Here is a 20,077-nt window from a genome sequence, read left to right as displayed (position 1 = left end):
CTCAGCTAGGAGCCCAGAGGAAGCCCTGTCTAAGGCAAGTCACTAATCTTGTTTTGTGAGCTCATCGGGGATCCCAGCTGGAAGGCTAGCTCTTCCAGCCTCAACAGGGAGCCTCCATCTCTAGGACTAAGGTGGCTGTTCCAGTCGTCCCCTTTTGCCAGCCACTGGGACAGGTGAAAGAGAGGGCCAAGGGAGAGCAGGTTCCTCATAAAGATATGATCCAGAAGTTGCACACATCATTTTTTCTTGTATCCCATTAGCCAAAACTTGTTCACTTGGCAGCCCCCCAGCTGCAAGGGTAGCCTCTGGCTGGGACTGCTCTGTGCCCAGCTGAAACTAAGGGGGTACATCATTCAAAGGAAGAAGAGAGGGATGCTGATCATCTCTTGCCTCTTCCACATCATGCATGGCCTTTCCACTTAAAGATGGACAGGTCCAAATGTCATTTCCTCATAAAGTCTTCCTGGAGCACCAGCCCTTTCATCCACCTCCAGCTGACAGGAGCCCCTTCTCAGGGCTCCCACACTTCAGGCATCTGTGTCCATCCCTGTATTTGTATACCAGGTACCACCTTGTTTTGTAATCGCTCCTCTGTGAGAATGGCTCCCCCAATAGACAACGAACTTTGTGAAGAGAGGGGAATAGCAGATTAGTCATCTCTGTTTCCCCAGTGCCTGGCCACATCCTAGATCTTCCACGAATATTTGACCAGGCAAGTGAACAAACATGGCCCTCAGGAACGACGTGGTCACTTCTGCTCAAACAACAATGTCCGCCGCCAATGGAAGAATTCACTGAAAGGCAGTAAAAGGCAGAGGAGCTCAGGGAGAAGCAGCCTGAGGGCAATCAGGAATCACAGCCTAGGGCTCCCACGTGAGGGAGGAGCAGCGGCCACTGCGTGCTGGGCCTGTACCAAGACCTCCCTCATCCTGACCCCTGCCCAGCCCCGCCTTGCCCTGGCTCTGTCCCAGCCTCACCTTCATTTCACCCAGGGAACAGCAAGGCTGCACTGGGGTAGCCACAAGAAAGGCCAAGGGACGGGGGCAGCGCCCAAGGCCGTGGGCTAGCATCTTGGCGAGCTCCCTCCCCTCCAGATTACAAGTCAGGAACTGGGAGGCAGGCCAGGTCCTGGGAGAGACAGGCCACTCAGTGATTTAGGCATTTAGCCATAGGGGACAATGGCCTGAAGTATGCTCTCTCCCACTGAATGGGACTGTGTATTTGCTGCCACCTCTGGGAGAACTGGCCACAGTGTGACCTCTGTCTACCTTACGCAGAACCAGAAAGCACTAGCAGCCTAGCCCCTCCATCTCTCTAAGCCTTCTCAGTGCATTTTATTTTTCATTTGTATGTATGTATGCATTTATTTATTGCTTTTTAGGGCTGCACCTGCGATATATGTGAGTTCCCAAGCTAAGGGTTGAATCAGAGCTACAGCTGATGGTCTACACCACAGCAACGCAGGATCCGAGCCGCATCTTTGACCTACACTGCAGCACAGGGCAACGTCGGATCCTTAGCCAGATCCTTAACTAGCTGAGTGAGGCCAGGGATCAAACTCACATCCTTGTGGATACTAGTCAGGTTTATTTCCACTGAGCCACAATAGGAACTCCCTCCATACATTTTAGATGAGTCTCTGGCTGAGGGCCTTTTTCCTCAGCTCCTAGGCATGCTTAACTACAACTCCTCTTTTCTTTTCATGCCTAATTACCACTCCTCTTGTCCTCTTGTGAAAAGAGATGGGAGGTGGGTAAGAAGTGCACGAAGGAATGGCAAGACGACTAGCCCTGTTTTGTCCACACATCACCAATCTCCAGAATTATTTGCATGTGGTCCTAGCACTTATTTTGTATGGGGGTTTTGTATTGTTTTAACTTTTTTTTTTTTTTTTTGTCTTTTTTGTGGCATTTCTAGGGCCACTTCTGCAGCATATGGAGATTCCCAGGCTAAGGGTCTAATCAGAGCTGTTGCCAACGGCCTACACCACAGCCACAGCAATGCAGGATCCGAGCCACATCTGCAACCTACACCACAGCTCACGGCAACGCCAGATTCTTAACCCACTGAGCAAGGCCAGGGATGGAACCCACAACCTCATGGTTCCTAGTCGGATTCATTAACCACTGAGTCACGACGGGAACTCCTATTTTAACTTTTTAATTAAAGTACAGTTGATTTATAATGTTCTGTCCATTTCTGCTATACAGCAAAGTGACCCAGTCATACACATTTGGACAATTTTTTTTTTTTTTTTTTTTTTTTTTTGTCTTTTTAGGGCCGCACTCACGACATATGGAGGTTACCTGGCTAGGGGTCAAATCAGAGCTGTAGCCACTAGCCTACACAACTACAGCCATAGCAGCACAGGATCTGAGCTGTGTCTGCAACCTACACCACAGCACACAGCAATGCTGGATTCTTGACCCACTGAGCGAGGCCAGAGATCAAACCCAGGTCCTCACGGATGCTAGTCAGGTTCATTAACCACTGAGCCATGACGGGAACTCCCATATTTGGACATTCTTAAAGGAGCTTCATTTTTGCTTTTTTTTTTGTTTTGTTTTCTGTTTTTCTTTTTTGGCTGCCCCAAGGCATATTGACTTCCTAGGCCATCAGATCTGAGCCGCATTTGTGGCTCACACTGCAGCTGTGGCAATACCAAATCCTTTAACCCACTGTGCCTGGCTGGGGATCAAATCCGTATCCTGGCACCGCAGAGACACCACCAATCCCATTGCACCACAGCAGGAACTCCTATTTTGTTTTTTAATCAGCATACATTTGGCCTCTAACATCTTCCTGTAATATTCTCCCCATGTATGGCAGTACTTTTCATAAACCTGGAACCCATAAGAGCCAAACCTATATGCCCTGCCTTTACCTTGGGCCAGGCGACAGGGATTTCCCTGTACTCTCCACAGCTGCTGCTGGTCCAGTATCTCCCAAGACCACTGCTGGCCTCTGTCTTCTGTTGAGAGGAGAGGAGGGCAAGGGATATGTCTTAAAGGAGGTTCTCTGGTGTCAGCTGAGAGACTGGTATAACAGTCTTCCGTTGCTGCTATACTTCCTGGGGCCACAGGCAACCTTTGGGCAGAGCTAGCCAATGGCCGAAGGCAGTTCCCACGTCCTCACCCCCCCTCCCTGGTTCCCTAATCACCAACCATCAGGTCTACACTTCCTTCAGCCTGGAGGAATGCTGGATGATAGCATTTCCCAAAAGGCTAGGAGGGACGTTTCCCCACCTTCCCTTCTCCATGTCCTTGGATCCTGCTATGAACTGCCTAGACCACCCCCACTCCCAGGTCTTACACCCCCTCTCGTCACTTGTTATAAAAAATGCATGAAAGATTGGAGGCTCTGGCCCAGCAGGTGTGCTGGTGTGCAGAGGATGGAACCCAGCAAGCAGGCCCTTCAGCCCAGGGCAACTCCTGCCACCATGAACAGCTATCATTCCCAGTTGAGAATCATATCTGTGAAGGGCACCAACCCTTCTTTTGTTCTCTCAGACCTCTCTAGATACGCTCAACAAAGCCATCGCTGGATTGGTGGTGATGTCTGAAGAAATGGAAAAGGTGTATAACAGTTTCCTCAACAACCAGGTTCCCTCTCTGTGGTCCAACACAGCCTACCCGTCCCTGAAGCCACTAGGATCGTGGGTCAAAGACCTTATTCTGAGGACTGCATTTGTGGATGTAAGAAAATTCACTTCTTTGAGGTCTGATGAATCTGATGACACAGTTGGCCCCAAGGTCCACAAGAAGCCCTCGCTAACTAAAATAGTGACAACCAGTGAGGGATCAACTACCAAAACAAATAGCATCACTTTGATTGTAGTGTAGTTTACCTAGGCCCTTAATTCCACATTCCATTTTAATGCCACTTTAATTCTTGGAGTCTCAGACCTAGTTTGTGGTACAGAACCAATCTGACATAGGTCTAAACAGCCAGGTGTGACCTTGCTCTCACCTCCCTTTTCTATAACCCCTGTGATAACCAGGTTCTCAGTTTATGGTCAGCCTGGCGGGTGAGGAAGCAGGACAGGACAAACAATAAGAATGGGGCCAGCGCTAACTCAGGGCTGGTTTAGATTCTACCTCCTGAGAGGCCCTCCAAAATATGACTTTGATTTAAATGAAAGATTTGGGAGTTCCCACTGTGCTCAGTGGGTTAAGAACTCAACTATTGTCCAGGAGGATATGGGTTTGATCCCTGGCCTTGCTTAGTGGGTTAAGAATCCAGCACTGCCACAAGCTGCAGTGCAGATTGCAGATGCGGCTCGGATCCCATGTTGCTGTGACTGTGGTGCAGGCTGGCAGCTTCAGCTTCGATTCAACCCCTAGCCTGGGAACTTCTATATGCTGCAGGTGCAGCGTGAAAAAAAAAAAAAGTAAAGACAGACTCTGGGAGTTCCCTGGTGGCCTAGCAGTCAAGGACCTGGTATCACTACTGTGGCTCAGGTCACTGCTATGGTGCAAGTTCGATCCCTGGCCTGGGAACTTCTGCATGCCTCAAGCATGACAAAAACGAAAACAACAACAAAGACAAAAACAAAAACAACAAAAAAACTCTTAGAAGAAAAGTACCTTATGGTGTAATGTTTTTCCTGTAGTTGTGGCTCAAAAGAGGACAGCCTAAGTCCTTCTGGATCTCCGGTTTCTTCTTTCCTCAAGGATTTCTAACAGGTATCAGTACCTTCCCTAGAAAAATCCCCTAGGACAGACCATTATTTGTGATGATTGTGCTGGGCTTCTAAGAACTTGGACAACGGCATGGCTGCTGATGGCCTAAACACAGGGTGACTGATTACAGGGCAATCCAACAAGACCCTGCTCTTCCTTGCTTGCCGGGGAAAAGGATGGCAAGAAATAGCCAGATTCTGCAGTCAGAGACCTCGGGCCCTAAAACTCCCTCACAGGCTTGTCTCCCCCACTGGCAGACAGTGCATTTCAGACCGTGCCTTCCCTCTCTTCCCAGCCATGACCAAAATTCCTACATGCCTTGACCAATTCAGAGTAAGATGGATGGAGAGGAAGCCAACGCTAGAGTAGCCAATTTGAGGCGAGGGGGGTCCGTTGGGGTGGTAGCTACCCAGCTTTCTGGTTTTCATATTTACAGGAACTCTTCAAAATCATGCTCGGAAATACAATCTGCCAATAGATGAGCTAAGTTTCAAGTACAATGTGATTCCTACCTACCGGGATCAAGCCGCAGTCATAGAAGCTGCCAAGACAGTGCAGTTTGGACAAGAACTGCCCATGGACATGGAGGTATTGCCCCCTGACCGTTGTTACAGCAAAGCAGCTTCTGTCCTGCTGTCATTCAGGGTCTTGGGGCATCTCCCTGCCCTACCCCTACTGCTTTCCCTCCCAGGAGCAGGAGAGGATAGGATGCAGCTCTCACCCCAAGACAAGCTCCGCCTAGATGGGAATTGCCTAGATGAGTCTGATCAGTAGGAAAAAGAAAAAAAAATAAAGCAATACTCTTACCTACTGTAACTCTCTCATTCTTGCAGAGGCAATATGGCAAGAGGTTAAAAGCAAGTTTCCAAATCAGGCAGGCCTGAGTAAATTCTGACTTTCCCTCTCCCCAGCTGTGTGTGCTGGAGCAATTACTATCATGTCTGTGCCTTAGTATTCACATCTGCAAAATGGGACTTGTGTCACCAACCTCAGAGTTGTAGTGCAGTATAAATGAAACTGTGGGTGTCATGTGACCAGCACAACTATGCCTACAGTGACTGTTATCAGAGGCCATATTTATGTGCCTCATTCACTCAACTGCCTCCTGGCAGAATTAACATGCTAACTTCATACATCACATAACTACGTTACATAACCAACAGGAATGCACTAGGGAAGCTGTTCAGACTCTTACTTACATTGTTAATTCCCTCCAGAGGAGAGGTTCTCGAAGTGTGGTCTCCAGACCAACAACAATAACGTCACCTGGACACTTATTAGAAATGTAAATGCCAAGGACCCATTCCACACTGTATCAGAAACTCTGGGCTTGGACCCAGAAATCTCTATTTTAACAAATCCTCCAGGTGGTTCTTAGCCCACTGGAATTTGAGAACCCCTGCTCTAGAATATCTTAACCTTAAATATAGGTTAGAATCGCCCATGGAGCTTTAAAAACATCCTGGGAGTTCCCTGGTGGCACGGTGGGTTAAGGATCTGGCATTGTCACTACAGTGGCTCAGGTTGCTGCTGTGGCACAGGTTTGATCCCTAGCCCAGGAACTTCTGCATGCCACAGGCATGGCCAAAAAAAAAAAAAAAAAAAAAATCCTAGTGCCTAGATCACACCCAATTGCATCAAAATCACCCCAATTACATCAGTCACCATTATTTTTAAAAGCTCCCCTAGTGATTCCAATACACAGTCAGGGCTGAGAGCCACCACTGCCAATCAGCTGCTCACCTGCCATGTGCTGAGATGCCGATGGGCCAAGGGAGCCTCTACCTCAAAGCACCTGTCCACCCCAGGGAGCCTTATAAATATAATGTTCTATATGTGCTGTGAAATCAAAGATCTGCTCCACATTGCTTTCGCCAAGAATGTGTTCACTAGCCAGTCGGTGTAGGTGGGTTAGTGGCTTTACTGAACTTTCCTTAAAATATCGTGGTATTAGTAGAAATTGCTCCTGGGTAATTTAATTAGTATCCACCCGACTAAGATCTGAGTGATGCAGTCTCTGCTCTGATTACAAAAGCACTCAAAGATGAGACGACCCTGTATTTCATTCATGGCTTCATCTATGAAACACTATAATTCCCTATATCTTAAAATAACAATAAAAGAGACTACATCATTATGGAAATTTGGTGGGGTTTTTGGTTTTGTTTTTTGCTCTTTTTTTGCTTTTTAGGGCTGCACCCACGCAGTTTATGGAAGTTCCCAGGCTAGGGGTTGAATCCGAGCTGCAGCTGCCAGTCTACACTACAGCCACAGCAATGCAAGATCCGAGCCACATCTGCAACATACGCCACAGCTTGCAGCAACACTGGATACTTTACCCACTGAGCAAGGCCAGGGATTGAACCTGCGTCCTCATGGATACTAGTCAGGTTTGTAACCCACTGAGCCACAACAGGAACTCCCACATCATAAAAATTGTTTGATGCTAAAGTATTAGCCTGCAAAAATAAGAGAGATGCACGCCTTGGTGAGACCCTTCTCAGCCAAGAAGGTGCTGTAGGCCCAACTCAGTTATAACTGAGCCTACAGGAGGGCATGATATAAAAGCCCTCGGCAGGCCCTCCTGGGTGCTGGCCCTGCTCTGTGCTCTGCACCTCTATCTGCCACACAGGGCCTCTGTCCCTCCAGCCCACCCCAGTCCACACACATCTCCACGTGGGCCACACACAGTGAACCCTGGTAATGCCTTGGACTCTCTGCCTTCTGTGGATACTGCAGATGGCATAGTCAGCCCATCTCCTGGTCCTCCCAGCCAATGTCTGCAAGAAACTGTTAGAACTGGAGTTCTATTACAAACAACAGCGCCACTCTCAGCCCATTGCTGTCTCTGTGGCATTTAGAAAAAGGCACCCTCTCTGGGTGTATGTCCAGATGACTCCTACACACAGCTCAGCAAGTGGATGGCAGGATGGGTTCACCTCTACTCAGGCAAACCTGCACAAGCCTATCTAGCAGCCCTCGAACAGGAAAGCCCACTCCATCCTCCTGCACCCAAGAGACAAGTCTGGGGACATTTGAAAGACCAACCAAAAAGAGCTTTTATAGTGAATCCTTTTATTTACTATAAAACACACTATTTACATCCACACTGCTTGGCCCTCTGCCTGCAGGTGTGAAGCTCCAATTATCCAAGGGTCTAGGACCCCAGAATCAGCCAGATTCACTCAGTGTTTAAGGAAGGACACACAGAAGCCCACAGCTAGCAGAAACTGTACACCAGTGGTGATATCTGTTCATAGGACACTGAGGGGCAGGGTCTCTGCCTCTGCCTGTCTCTCTCTCTCTCTCCCTCGTAAAATTTCTTTTAAAAGATTTTCCATAGGCACTCTGCAAATATTACTGCAGATATAGAATCTATCTTCTGGAAGCCACTCAGATCTTTGAAAGGTCTTGGTAAAATAACAGATGATAATCACAGCCCTCTTAGCCCATCTGCTGCCCATGAGAAGGGGAAAATGCTAATGTCATGATCAGAGAGTCTGAAGCCCATCAGGGAACCCAGTACCCTCTATTAGACAGCCTGGTGGAGTGTGAAAGGTATGAGATTTGATAACAAACTGAAAAGCAAGTAATTTCACCTTTTGGAGCCTTGGCCTTCTCCTCTCTGAAATGTGAGTAGTAACACAATCTCTAGAGGTTCTTAAAATTGATGTGGGACCAGGAAGCAGCCCACAATGCTGCCCCCACTCCTCTTCTCACCTCTAAACTTGTGGGTGTCTTTCAGTTGCCCTCTCCTGAGGATGGCGTGCTGGTTCATGGGATGTTCATGGATGCTTCTCGATGGGACAATAAGGAGATGGTGATAGAAGATGCGCTGCCTGGACAGATGAACCCAATGCTGCCTGTGGTGCATTTTGAACCTCAACAAAATTATGAGCCAAGCCCAACACTCTACCACTCCCCACTTTATAAAACAGGAGCCCGAGCAGGAACACTCTCAACCACAGGTAAGGATGTTCTAAGGTCAATACAAATAATGCCCAAAAGCAAACCACAGTCAGAGTCCAAAACTAAGCTATAAAGTACAAAGAGTGACCTTGGGCCAATTAGCCAGGTTCAAAATAGGCCACTTATAACATACAAATTTATAAATGTTGTAAATTCTCTTTGTTTCAAAGCTGAGCATATATTAATATTATAAAAGGAACGCTTGCTTCTGTTAGTCTAATGAGTGGAAAATAGTTTATTAAGCAGTGACTTGTAATTTCAAAATGTGAACTGAGTAGACACTGAAATCTATCTCTCACCAAGTCCACTGAGACTCAGCACAAAAAAAGAGATTTAAAAATAAACTAATAAATGGAATGCCATGCGTCAAAAAGGGAAATCTTAGTAGACATGAAACTGAGATACAGTCCTGAAAAAAAAGAACCAGATAGAAAAAAAATCCCAAGTCAACAGATAATCTGAAGAACTGAATGTAGATAGCTGAAGAGTAAACCAGGAGAATGTGCTGAGGAAATCCCTCAAAATACAGCATAATGCTATTTTAAGTGACACTGTGGAAAAAGTCAAAATTTCCAACACTTATCTAGTAGGCAATCTGGAAGGAGAAAGGAGAGAAAAATGGAAGAGCAATAATATTTTAAAAAAAAAAAAAAAAAAAAGGCTGATGATTTCCCAGAACTGAAGAAGCACTTGAGTCCTCAGATTAAGAGATCTCACAAAGTGCTAGGGGTAACTTTTTAAAGTATACAACAGGAGTTCCCGTTGTGGCGCAGTGGTTAACGAATCCGACTAGGAACCATGAGGTCGCGGGTTCGATCCCTGCCCTTGCTCAGTGGGTTAACGATCCGGCATTGCCGTGAGCTGTGGTGTAGGTTGCAGACGAGGCTCGGATCCCGAGTTGCTGTGGCTCTGGTGTAGGCCGGGGGCTGCAGCTCAGATTAGACCCCTAGCCTGGGAACCTCCATATGCCGCAGAAGCGGCCCAAGAAATAGCAAAAAGACAAAAAGACAAAAAAAAAAAAAAAAGAATCAGACTGCAGCGGCTCAGGTTGCTGGTTCAATCCCTGCCTCATGCAGTGGGTTAAAGGGTCTGGCGTTGCCATAACTGCAGTTGCAGCTGCAGCTGTGGCTCATCTTCATTCCCTGGCCCAGGAACTTCCTTATGCCACAGATACAGCCATAAACCCAAAAACCAAAAAACAATACCAAAAAAACACTGTCCTGACACACAAAGGCTTTAATCACCACTGACCCTCTATTTAAAACACACACCCAGAGTTAAATCTTTAATTGTCTGATTATAAGATAAATTTATAATAACTTAGAACTAAATTTCCAGATAACAGAAATACAGGAGAGGGGACAGGGCACAAAGAACTAAAAAATCTTTCTCATCTGGAGGGAGAATATAGATAGTGATGATAAATATTTATTTTTCTAATAAAATATTCAGTTGAGGAGTTCCCGTCGTGGTGCAGTGGTTAACGAATCCGACTAGGAACCATGAGGTTGCGGGTTCGGTCCCTGCCCTTGCTCAGTGGGTTAACGATCCAGCGTTGCTGTGAGCTGTGGTGTAGGTTGCAGACGCGGCTCGGATCCCGCGTTGCTGTGGCTCTGGCATAGGCCGGTGGCTACAGCTCCGATTCGACCCCTAGCCCAGGAACCTCCATATGCCGTGGGAGCGGCCCAAAGAAATAGCAAAAAATAAATAAAAATATTCAGTTGAAGTATATTCTCTAAAGTATTCAGTTAAAGTATATCCTCTAAGGGTAACATAGGGAATAGAACTAAAATAGACCCTCACATCACATGCCTTGATCTCCCACTCGTATGACAAATCTAAAACAGTATTCACAGGTATTTTTTAAATTAATGAACATTTTTGTGTGGACGTATGCTTTTTTTATCTTGGATAAAGATCTGGGAGTGGGATGACTGGATAACATGGTAGGTATGTGTTTCACTTCTTGAGTAACTGCCAGACTGCTTTCTGAAGTGACCACACCACTTAACATTGCCACCAGCAGCGTGTGAGGGTTCCAGTGCCTCCGCATCCTGACCATCACTTAGTATGATCAGTCCTTTTAACTTCAGGTGACAGATGGAATGTAGATAATAGATAAATGAATGGATGATAGAATATAGTGGTATCTCTCTGAGTTTTAATTTTCATTTCCCTAGTGACTGGTGACAGTAGCCATCCTTTCTGGTGCTTATTTATATCTTGTCTGATAAAGCGTTTGTTCAGATCTTTTGCCTATTTTTTAATAGTCATTTGTCTTATTATTGGCCAAAATTCCAATAGAACTCTGTCGTTTTCAGTAAAAGGAACCAAGAGAAGTAGTAATTAAAATGACATTGCACAGACACAAGACTCAATAAGCAGATCAAAGAGCTGGATAGAGAGCCCAAAAACACACTGTGCGTACATGGGAACTTGACATATAATCAACGCATCATCTAAAATTTGTTGGGAAGAGAGAAGCAATTCCACAGATGATGCTGGGACAACTGGTTATACCAAACTTTGATCCTTACCTCAGACCACACACAAAAATTAAATAATGAAATTATTAATCATAATGAAATAATGGCTCTAAGTAATAATTATCGACTGCTGCTGACATCCCAACAAAAGAGAAAACTAGGTGGAATGCACTTCCTGATCGAAGTGCACTCCACCTATAAAGAATTCTTGCCGAAAAATCTCAACCCTGACTGTGGTCATGCCTCTACATCTCACCGCTCTTGTAGGGATAAAGGAACATGTGTAAAATCACCACAGGGATGCTGTCAGCAAAAGCCAGGCTCTGGGAAACGTCACGGGATAAACACCCTGGCTGTTTCAACAAATTACAAGGTGGTGGCAAAAGAAACAGAGTGGGAGCCTACCAAATGAAAGAGATTTACTGACATACATCACTGTTGTACAGTATGGGCCTTATCTGAATCTTGAATCAAACTAATGGTTACTATACATACTGCATGTGTACTGTAAAATGTCACCTAGGCACCTGCTAAGGCACCATGCAGGGAATGACACACAAAGGAAAGGACAGATGTAGGCATTCTCTGCTAGGGACACCACCACCCTGCCCAGCTTCCATGCAGATGGGGTTTGCTATGAATGCCAGGAACAGAAATTCCCATCCAGAGGGGCAAGGCCCTCTTCCTATCACACTGTCCTGGCCCCCTCACACAGGCCCACAGTGAAGAAACTGTAAAAGTGACCTCTTCAGATATCCCAAAACTGAGGACAAAATGCTGGTGACTATGCTTAGTCATCTCAGGACCCCAGTGCCTACCTGCTGGGTGAAATAAAGGATGGGTGGATGGACGGATGGATGGATGGACGGATGGATGGATGGATGGACAGACGGACAAGCAGATGGACAAATGGATGGGACCTACTAACTGCACCCAACTAAAAGCTCAGGCCTCAATCCTAGTCCATTGTTCCCTGAGACAGACTGCAGAGACCTTGAAACGTAGTCTACAAGGTTATACAGAGTCCAACCTGGTCAGGTCCTAGAGGATCATTTGTTCTAACAACTTTATTTTACAGCGCATACAACTGAAATCTGTAGAGGACTGTCTGTCCTTCGTCTTTATGGAGGCAAAGTCAGGTCTGGAACCCGTGTGTAGTGATTCCCAGCACTGTGTTTTTTGCATTTAGGGTTACTCTTTAAGTAACAATACATTTGTCCCTGTATCCTTAACTAGGTCATTCAACCAACTTTGTGGTGACCATCCTCTTACCATCCAAGAGGCCTAAAGATTACTGGATTGCCAAGGGATCGGCTTTGCTCTGCCAGCTAAATGAGTGAAAAGGTGCCACCTCTGAGCAGAAAAAGAACCAGCCAGATATCTTCCTGAGAGAGGATAAAAGTCTGTATAACATATATGAGCAAAACAGATTTATTTCTGCTCTTGTTTAAAGGGCCAAGTGTCGCTTTTCTCTTATAACCTAAAATAAAGTATTTGAGGGTTTTTTCTGTTGGTAATTCTGTTGGTGATTCAGCCCTCGCCTCTTACATCTGCTCCCCACCCCCATCCCCATGAGGGGCAGCATCACATCAGTTAAGGAGGAGCCCCAGCGGGCTTAGGCAGAGTCAGAACTCAGCACGTCCTCATCCATATGGGCTTCCTTCCTCTTCACGCTGATAGGAAAGGCCCGGTCAATACTTCAGTCACGAGGCCCACGGTCCTTCCCCTTCTAGATCACATTAAGGCTCAGGGTCCAGCGCATGAGATCTGGGTCCACAGGGCCATTCTCCTGCTCTGTGGGGCTAGATTATAATCCTTGGAAGAGCCCGCACTGTTTTCACAAACACACAGGTCACTCCTGCCCAACTGCAGAAGCATTTTCCACTTTAGGATAAAACTGTGTGATAACTGGCCAAGTCCCTTCCAGGCACACTGGAGCCCCTGCCACCTTCAAAAGCAAAGATTGTTGGGACAGTGGTGAGATGGAGCAACCACTGTGGTTTGCAAAACACTTTGCATCAGCCCTGTCAACAAGGTCTTTGCTCCCTTGGTCCTGACATGAGCCAAGAAATTGGGTACCACCCAGTAGGACATGAGCCTCTGGAGAAAGCCTCACCACCCACTTATAGAAGCAGCCATAGCAATCCTACCCTCCCATTTTTCCTCCCCCTCCCCACCTTCATCCCCACACCTACCAAAGAACAAAGACAGTGAGAAGCAGGGAGCACCACTTCTATTAGTGAGCAATCAGAAACTCCTCTTGGGGCTTCCGGCATGAACAGGTGCTTACTAAGCCATGGGGCTGAAGCCACAGAAGTCAGAGGGTTGATGTTAGGCACCTCAGCACCTGTGATCCAAGGTCAGGAAGCTGCAAGAAACTGTGCCAACCTCATAGCTACATGCCCATGCAGCAAGTGACCAGACGGTGGGACATACAGCCTGGCCACAGACTTGTGCCTGCTGGAGCCTGCACCTAAATGCCACCACTACTGAAGAAAAAGGCATTTTGATCCTTTTACCTTCTAAATCTCATCTTAGTATATATCTCCAAAAAATGACTCTCAATCATAGCAGCAAGGTAATCTGGGAAAGTACAGCCCTCCTAGCCCTGTAATTCAGGGGGCAGAGAATGGTGGAAAGGAGGTACACACGGGTCCTGCATGCTGCCACATCCCTCTTTCAATGAGACCCCAAAGATCTTCTTGGCCCTGGGAAAGACTGAGAATAAACCCACAAGCCAGACTCTGGAAAGGGAAAGCCACAGGGCTACAAGCCCAGACAATCAAGGTTCCCTAATCCAAACTGGGAACAAACACATCTACTATTTATTGGCCCCATTCAAGTCCTGGGCAAAGACCTTCCGGGTTTTTGTTTGCTGCTCAGAGGCCCAGGAGAACCATAAGGAAACCCTGGTGGGAGCAGAGGGAGGGGGTGGGGTTGAAGGTCAGCTGAGCAGGGCTGAAAGTCCCCATTTCAGACTCAACCTAAATTGAGTAGGGCAGTTCTACTCTTACTCATTTTATACAGGGATTCTCCATAAGATTTTATTTGGAAAAGACAAAGACATATAAATAATAAATAACAGGACAGGAAAAGGGCAGGGGGAGATTGAAAACCACTTCCTCGCATAGCACCCCTGAGAAAGCCCACCCACCCACCCGCCCAGTCTTCAGCACACGGCTGAGACACATGCACACACCGTACACAGTGAGAGCACTGGTCAGAGTGCAGGAAGCATCCTAGTCGCCGGACTCTGAGTAGAGAGGACAGAACAAAAGTCCCATAGCCACTGACTCCCCTGCATCCAGAACCAGGAGAGGGCAAGCCAAGCAGAGGGAAGGAGAAAAGGGGCAGGATCCCTGGCTGCAGGTGGGCCCAGGAGCAGGGCCAGGAGCACAGCCGTGATGGTGTGTAGAGGGTGTGAGGAAAAGTCTACACACACACAAAAAGGTATTTAATTATTTCCATACGATTCATTTACCATTACTTATCTTCATACAGCTCATTACGTTACAAAGCTGTACAACTCCCCCCACCCACCCCAAGGATTGCTAGAAAACCCAAAGTCATTCCTTGGAAAAAGGAGAAGCAACACTGGCTTTATTTGGAGTCTCTTCTCCTGGGTTGGGCCTATCAGGGCCTGACCAGAGTGTGGGTACAGGAATGACTGGCCTTCAAGTCCGAGGGGCCAGGGTCTTGGCTTGGCTCCTCTGGTCAGTACAGGAAGAGTGCCTCTGTCTGGAAAGCCAGCTCCAGCACCCAGAACGCAGGGATCCAGAGAGACAGGCAGGCACTGCTGGCCACCGTCTGGCTGTTGGGGGAATGTCCATGGTGAGAGAGCCACAGCTCAGCGGAGATGTGCCCGTCCAGAACAGGGACCTGGAGCTGTGGGCCCACAGCACTTGGAGGCAAAGAGAGAGACAGTCTCAGGGCACAAGGAGCCACTGGATACTCTGAGGCCCCCAAAGGTCTGCACAGCTTCTTGTCACCGCTCTTCTCTAAAGACAGGAATGGATCTTAGTATGTTAATAGTTTTCCTGTGTCTTGGCCCTCATTATTACAGCTACAACCAGACCAAATTATCAAGGGACTAGGACTAGCACACTGGACAACTCTCCCCTCTCTATCTGCTTCTTGGTTCAAGTTTATTAAAACTCTAGGTATAAAATGACCCGACTCAGACTTGCTAATCATCAGCCCATCATTCTGGGCAATGTCAGACCACAGAGAGGCGCGGCCAAGCCATGATTCCTCCCTGGGCCTCTGGCTCTCTCCCCTACCCCAGCGTGGGTCTCATGTGAGACTATGCAGGCATCCCAGGTCAAGATGGTGTGAGCTGAGGGATCCATAACCTTGGGCTCACCTGGTCCTTTCAATTTGGCTCAGGTGTAAAGTGCCCGACCCATGCGTGGCCATCTTGAAAGGAAGAGGCCCAGACTGAAAAGATATTAAACAGCTCAGTGTATTCCTCCATCAACAAAGGATGGCTGAGGAGTCCCCTTTGTGGCACAATGGGATCAGTGGCATCTCTGCAGCATCAGGTTTCAGGTTTGATACCCAGCCTGGCACAGTGGGATAAGGATCCAGCATTGCCACAGCTGCAGTGTAGATGGCAACTGCGGCTCAGATCTGATCCCTGGCCCAGGAACTCCATATGCTGCAGGGCAGCCAAAAAAGGAAAAAAAAGGGAGTTCCCATCATGCCTAAGTGGTTAACTAATCCCACTAGAAACCATGAGGTTGCGGGTTCAATCCCTGGCCTCTCTCAGTGGGTTAAGGATCCGGCGCTGCCGTGAGCTATGGTGTAGGTCAGACTCGGCTCCGATCCAGTGTTGCTGTTGCTGTGGCGTAGGCCGGCGGCTACAGCTCCAATTTGACCCCAGCCTGGGAACCTCCATGTGCCGCGAGAGTGGCCCTAGAAAAGACAAAGAAGACAAAAAAAAAAAAGACAAAAAAAGAGTGGTTGAGGAGCCACCCTGGATCAGGCACCATGGGGCACGTGGACACCGAAAGGATCTGTCCCTGCTCTCCAGGTCGCATGTGGTTGCCAGTTTCTGTCCCTTTAAAAATGCAAATCCCATGGTACCCGGGATACCTGCCTCAAACCTTTAGTGGCTCCCTCCTTCCCTCAGGCCTGAGCCTGTCAGAGTCACTCCACCCAATTCACCTTTCTAGACCCACCTCAGCCCTCTCCCCCTTGACTTCCCAGGCTCCAGCCCGAATCTTGGTTCCTCTACCATTATCTCTCTCCCCACTTCCGGCTTTGCATTGTTCCCTCAGCTTGGACTTCCTTCCCCTCCTTGTTCAGATGTTTACACATTCATTCAACATTTATATTAAGCACCTGTGCAGGTATCCAATCCCTGGATCTCCTGATCCAGACTGAGAAGCTCTGTTCATTGGGCTATACTTTATCAGGCTTCTACTCAGGATCAGTCAAAAGGTCACATCTTCCAGGAGGCCTCTCCTGACCCTCATGACCCTGCACATCGCTGCAGCCCCTCACCGATCCCCGCCCCCCTCCCCCGCACATAATAACTCGAAATCCAGCTTTGTCCCCAGACTATAAGCTCCCTGAAGGCAGGGCCTATGTCGGTCTGATTCACTTTAAACCACAGCACCCAACCTAACAGCAGACACAAAGGAGGAACTAAAAAAGTTTGGGTTGAACTGAACTGGATCCTGGATCCCAGGCCTCTCTGGTGTTGTTCTTCCAACAGACCAGCCTGGGTTCCCATCTTAGGCTCCCCTACCCACCTCTGATTCACCCACTAGGCATCTCTAAGTGTACAATCTGTGATGACCAAACGCTCTGCAAAATGTGGGACTTAACAAGCCCATTCCTACAGAGCGGCTTCTAGTTCCACAAAACGGCTTCTAGCTCCACACAGCTATGAGCTTCTCCCTGATCCACGATAAAGAAATAGCTGGGAAATCAGTTCCTTTCAACCTTGATTCCAGCTTCATGCTACTTTCAACAGATCCATCCATACTCCCCAGCCCCAATCTGTTCCTTAACACGGATGTGTCCTGGCCCAGCTTGCAGTGGTTCCTTTTAATCTGGATTCACCTCTACAGAGAGGACAGAAAACCATCGCCCAGGGCAGTAAGGAATGGGAAAGACGTGATGGTGGGGACACTCGCCCCTATCACAGCCTTGAGCCCCTGCCCCTTAGGCAGTGTGACCCGCATTCCTGGGCGGCTCCCAGCCGGACTTCGGGAGAGGACAGCTCGGGCACTGGGCTCCTGGCCACCCCTGACCAGCTCAACAGCCTTACCTCTCCTCCAGTCAGAGGCACAGGTCGCTGAACTGCCGAAGCCACTGCCTCCGCTAAGGCCGTCTCCGCTTCTTCCGGAACTTTCTTTCTGCCTCTGTGCAAGTCCATGCTTCCGGGCACAGTCACGTGAGGCAGAGACGCGTAGGGCTGTAACAGTGAGCGCCCAGCGGCCCCAGCTTCCGGTAGAGGTGCTTCCGGGGTCGGCGCTTCCGGAGCCAAGAGAGGCAGCAGGACGCAATGCGGGGCTTTTACTCTTGCCTCTGTTAACGGGAAGGAAGGAAGAGGGCTGGGAAGAAGGTCCCCCTGCAGGGTGCCCTACCCCACCCTTAAGGCGTAGGACCTCACTTCAGGCCCATCATGTGAATTTTCAAGCGGGCCAGGGAGGGTTCTCAAAGCCACCTGGAAAACTCACTTCGACGCCTTTTCCCCCTCACGCACCCGCACTGTATTCTCCAAATCTCTTAGCTCCGGGGAAGAAATATAAGATTTCTATTTAACTGCTTATAGTTACTGTCCTTCCCTAATGAGTCACTACTGTGTAGAAAGTCACTGACGATTATGGTGCTTAAGTTTAAATGCTATTTACTTAAAACGATTGTGTCGCCTCTTAATCCTTTCTATATCCCTAAGAAGGGCTCTACTCAGAAAGCGGCTCTTCAGTTGCCAGTCGCCATGCCATCCCGAAACAGAAAATTCCAGCTGCTGAACACATCCCAATCCAGAGCTTAGGCCTAAACATCCCATTACAGATCAGGTTCTAGGTTACCAAATTTTGGTCCCTCTGATTCCCAAAATTACCTAAACCTCAAGTCACTCATGAAGGCCAGGCTCCTGGTCATTTCTGCCACAATATAAACACTCTCTTCTTGTGCTGACAGGCTGCTGATCCCCTACCTGCCTTTCTCCCCATGGTAGTCTCCCAAGGGGAAAAAAAAAAACACCTGGTTGCTGTGGCCTCTCTCCAGGGCACACGGGCACAGCAGGACATGCAGTATCCAGGCGAGAACCCAGCCTTGACACCTTGAGCAAGATAATTAGCCTTTCTGGCCTCTGCTGCTTCTGCGAAGTTGACATATCTCACCTGACTGCTGGGAGGATTAAAACAGCCCATGCACCATGCTTCACACATGAGCACACGGTATGCACTTCACAGGCATTCCTCTTGCTCCCAGTGCCTCTATCTGGGGGTGAGTGACACTGTACATACCGCAGTGAGGCTGACCAGAACCTCAGAGCACCCCCACTGTGGAGCCAAAGGGACATGCACCAGATCCTCCTTGGGCTCCATGGCAGGCAGAGTAATGACCCCCAAGGAAGTTCACATCCTAATCACTGGACCTGTGAATACATTGCCTCACACGGTAAAAGGGATTCTGTGGATATGATTAAGGACTTTGAGATGGGAGATTATTCTAGACTCTCTGGATGGGCCCCAATCTAATCACATGAGCCCTTAAAACCAGGGAAGCTTTCTGTGATCAGTGGAAGATGTGACTGCAGAACAGTCAGAGATGCAATTTCCTTTATGGAAGGGGCCATAAATCAAGGAATGTGAGAAGCCTCTTTAAGCTGCAAAAAGAGAGTGAGTGAACAGATTCTAGAGCCTCCAGAAGGGAGTACAGACCTTTAATTTCAGTCCAGTGAGGCCTGAGTCAGACTGCTGATTTACCTAACCATAAGATAATAAATCTGTGTCATTTGAAATCACTGAGTTTATGGTAATTTTTTTTACAGCCACACCCATGGCATATGGAACTTCCCAGACTAGGGGTCAAATCAGAGCTGCAGGTGCCAGCCTGTGCCACAGCCACAGCAACACCAGATCCAAGCATCTGTGACCTATGATGCAGCAACACCGGATCCTTAGCCCACTGAGTGAGGCCAGGGATCAAACCCACACCCCCTCAGACAATGTTGGGTCCTTAACCCACCGACCCACAATGGGAACTCCAGTTTATGGTAATTTTTTATGGCAGCCAAAAAGAAAACTGATACACCATCCATTATCCTGGAAAGAGTTGGGATTGGTGGGGTGGGAGGAGAGGGGTAATGGATCCTGGCTGAACCCTCAGGATCAGCCCAATAGGACCCCCATCCCCTCCTCTTCTCTGCAGGGAAAGGCAGCTTTACAACCAGAAGCATTTCCTGTGTTTTTCAGTCTGCCAGTTGGATTGGTGGTGGGTAGTGGCTATCAGTTGCCCTCCTCTCACCCAACACACACACCCCTCTCGGTGCTAATCCTGGCCTTCACCAAGATCCGGGGTGCTGGGAGGGCTGGGGTAAGCTAGGTCACCCTCCACACCAGCCTGCCCAGATTCAAGTTCCATATGCTCAGATTCATCCCTCAAGAATTATCACACGGCCACCTAGGAGGGGAAAAAGGAGGCAGGTACCTCCACAGCCATTGCCCTGGTCCTCCTGCCCTTCCCTTGGTTGTGGGCCTCTCCCTGGCTCAGGGCCCTTAGCCCCTCACCTCCTCTTCTCCATAGCAAGAGGCTCCCTCGTGGCCTTACCGAGAAGCACTGTAGGCAGGGTCACCCCTGAAAACTCTCAGATCCTCCCCTCATGCAGCACACCCTGTGTGCCAAGCGGCAGGATAACTGCTGCAAAGCATATACCAAAGCTCCTTGGGACCATGCAAGAAGGTGAACCGACGCAGGAGT

At 48.3% G+C, this 20,077-nt stretch overlaps 2 protein-coding genes across 4 annotated transcripts in view; one reads left to right on the top strand and one right to left on the bottom strand.

The window, feature by feature from the left end:
• DNAH6 (dynein axonemal heavy chain 6) overlaps positions 1-12,654 on the top strand; it is a 254,417-nt gene extending 241,763 nt beyond the window's left edge. For 2 of the 3 annotated variants that reach the window (XM_021087306.1, XM_021087308.1), the window contains 5 exons: positions 3,510-3,695; positions 4,613-4,685; positions 5,119-5,270; positions 8,428-8,650; positions 12,374-12,477. In XM_021087306.1, the coding sequence (XP_020942965.1) occupies positions 3,510-3,695; positions 4,613-4,685; positions 5,119-5,270; positions 8,428-8,650; positions 12,374-12,477 (738 nt within the window). Of the gene's footprint in view, positions 1-3,509; positions 3,696-4,612; positions 4,686-5,118; positions 5,271-8,427; positions 8,651-12,373 lie in introns of all 3 variants that reach the window. The other variant, XM_021087305.1, reaches the window with a different exon arrangement.
• The window catches only part of TRABD2A (TraB domain containing 2A), a 51,472-nt gene continuing 45,965 nt past the window's right edge, over positions 14,571-20,077 (bottom strand). Inside the window, 4 exon segments of the mRNA XM_021088400.1 lie at positions 14,571-15,038; positions 17,415-17,513; positions 17,515-17,634; positions 17,636-17,674. Coding sequence (XP_020944059.1) covers positions 14,852-15,038; positions 17,415-17,513; positions 17,515-17,634; positions 17,636-17,674 — 445 coding nt within the window. The 3' untranslated portion in view covers positions 14,571-14,851.

The sequence above is a fragment of the Sus scrofa genome, chromosome 3, assembly GCF_000003025.6.
Source record: "Sus scrofa isolate TJ Tabasco breed Duroc chromosome 3, Sscrofa11.1, whole genome shotgun sequence".
Lineage (NCBI taxonomy): Eukaryota > Metazoa > Chordata > Mammalia > Artiodactyla > Suidae > Sus > Sus scrofa.
Note: the sequence above shows the minus strand (reverse complement) of the source record. Positions and strands in the feature narration are given on the sequence as shown.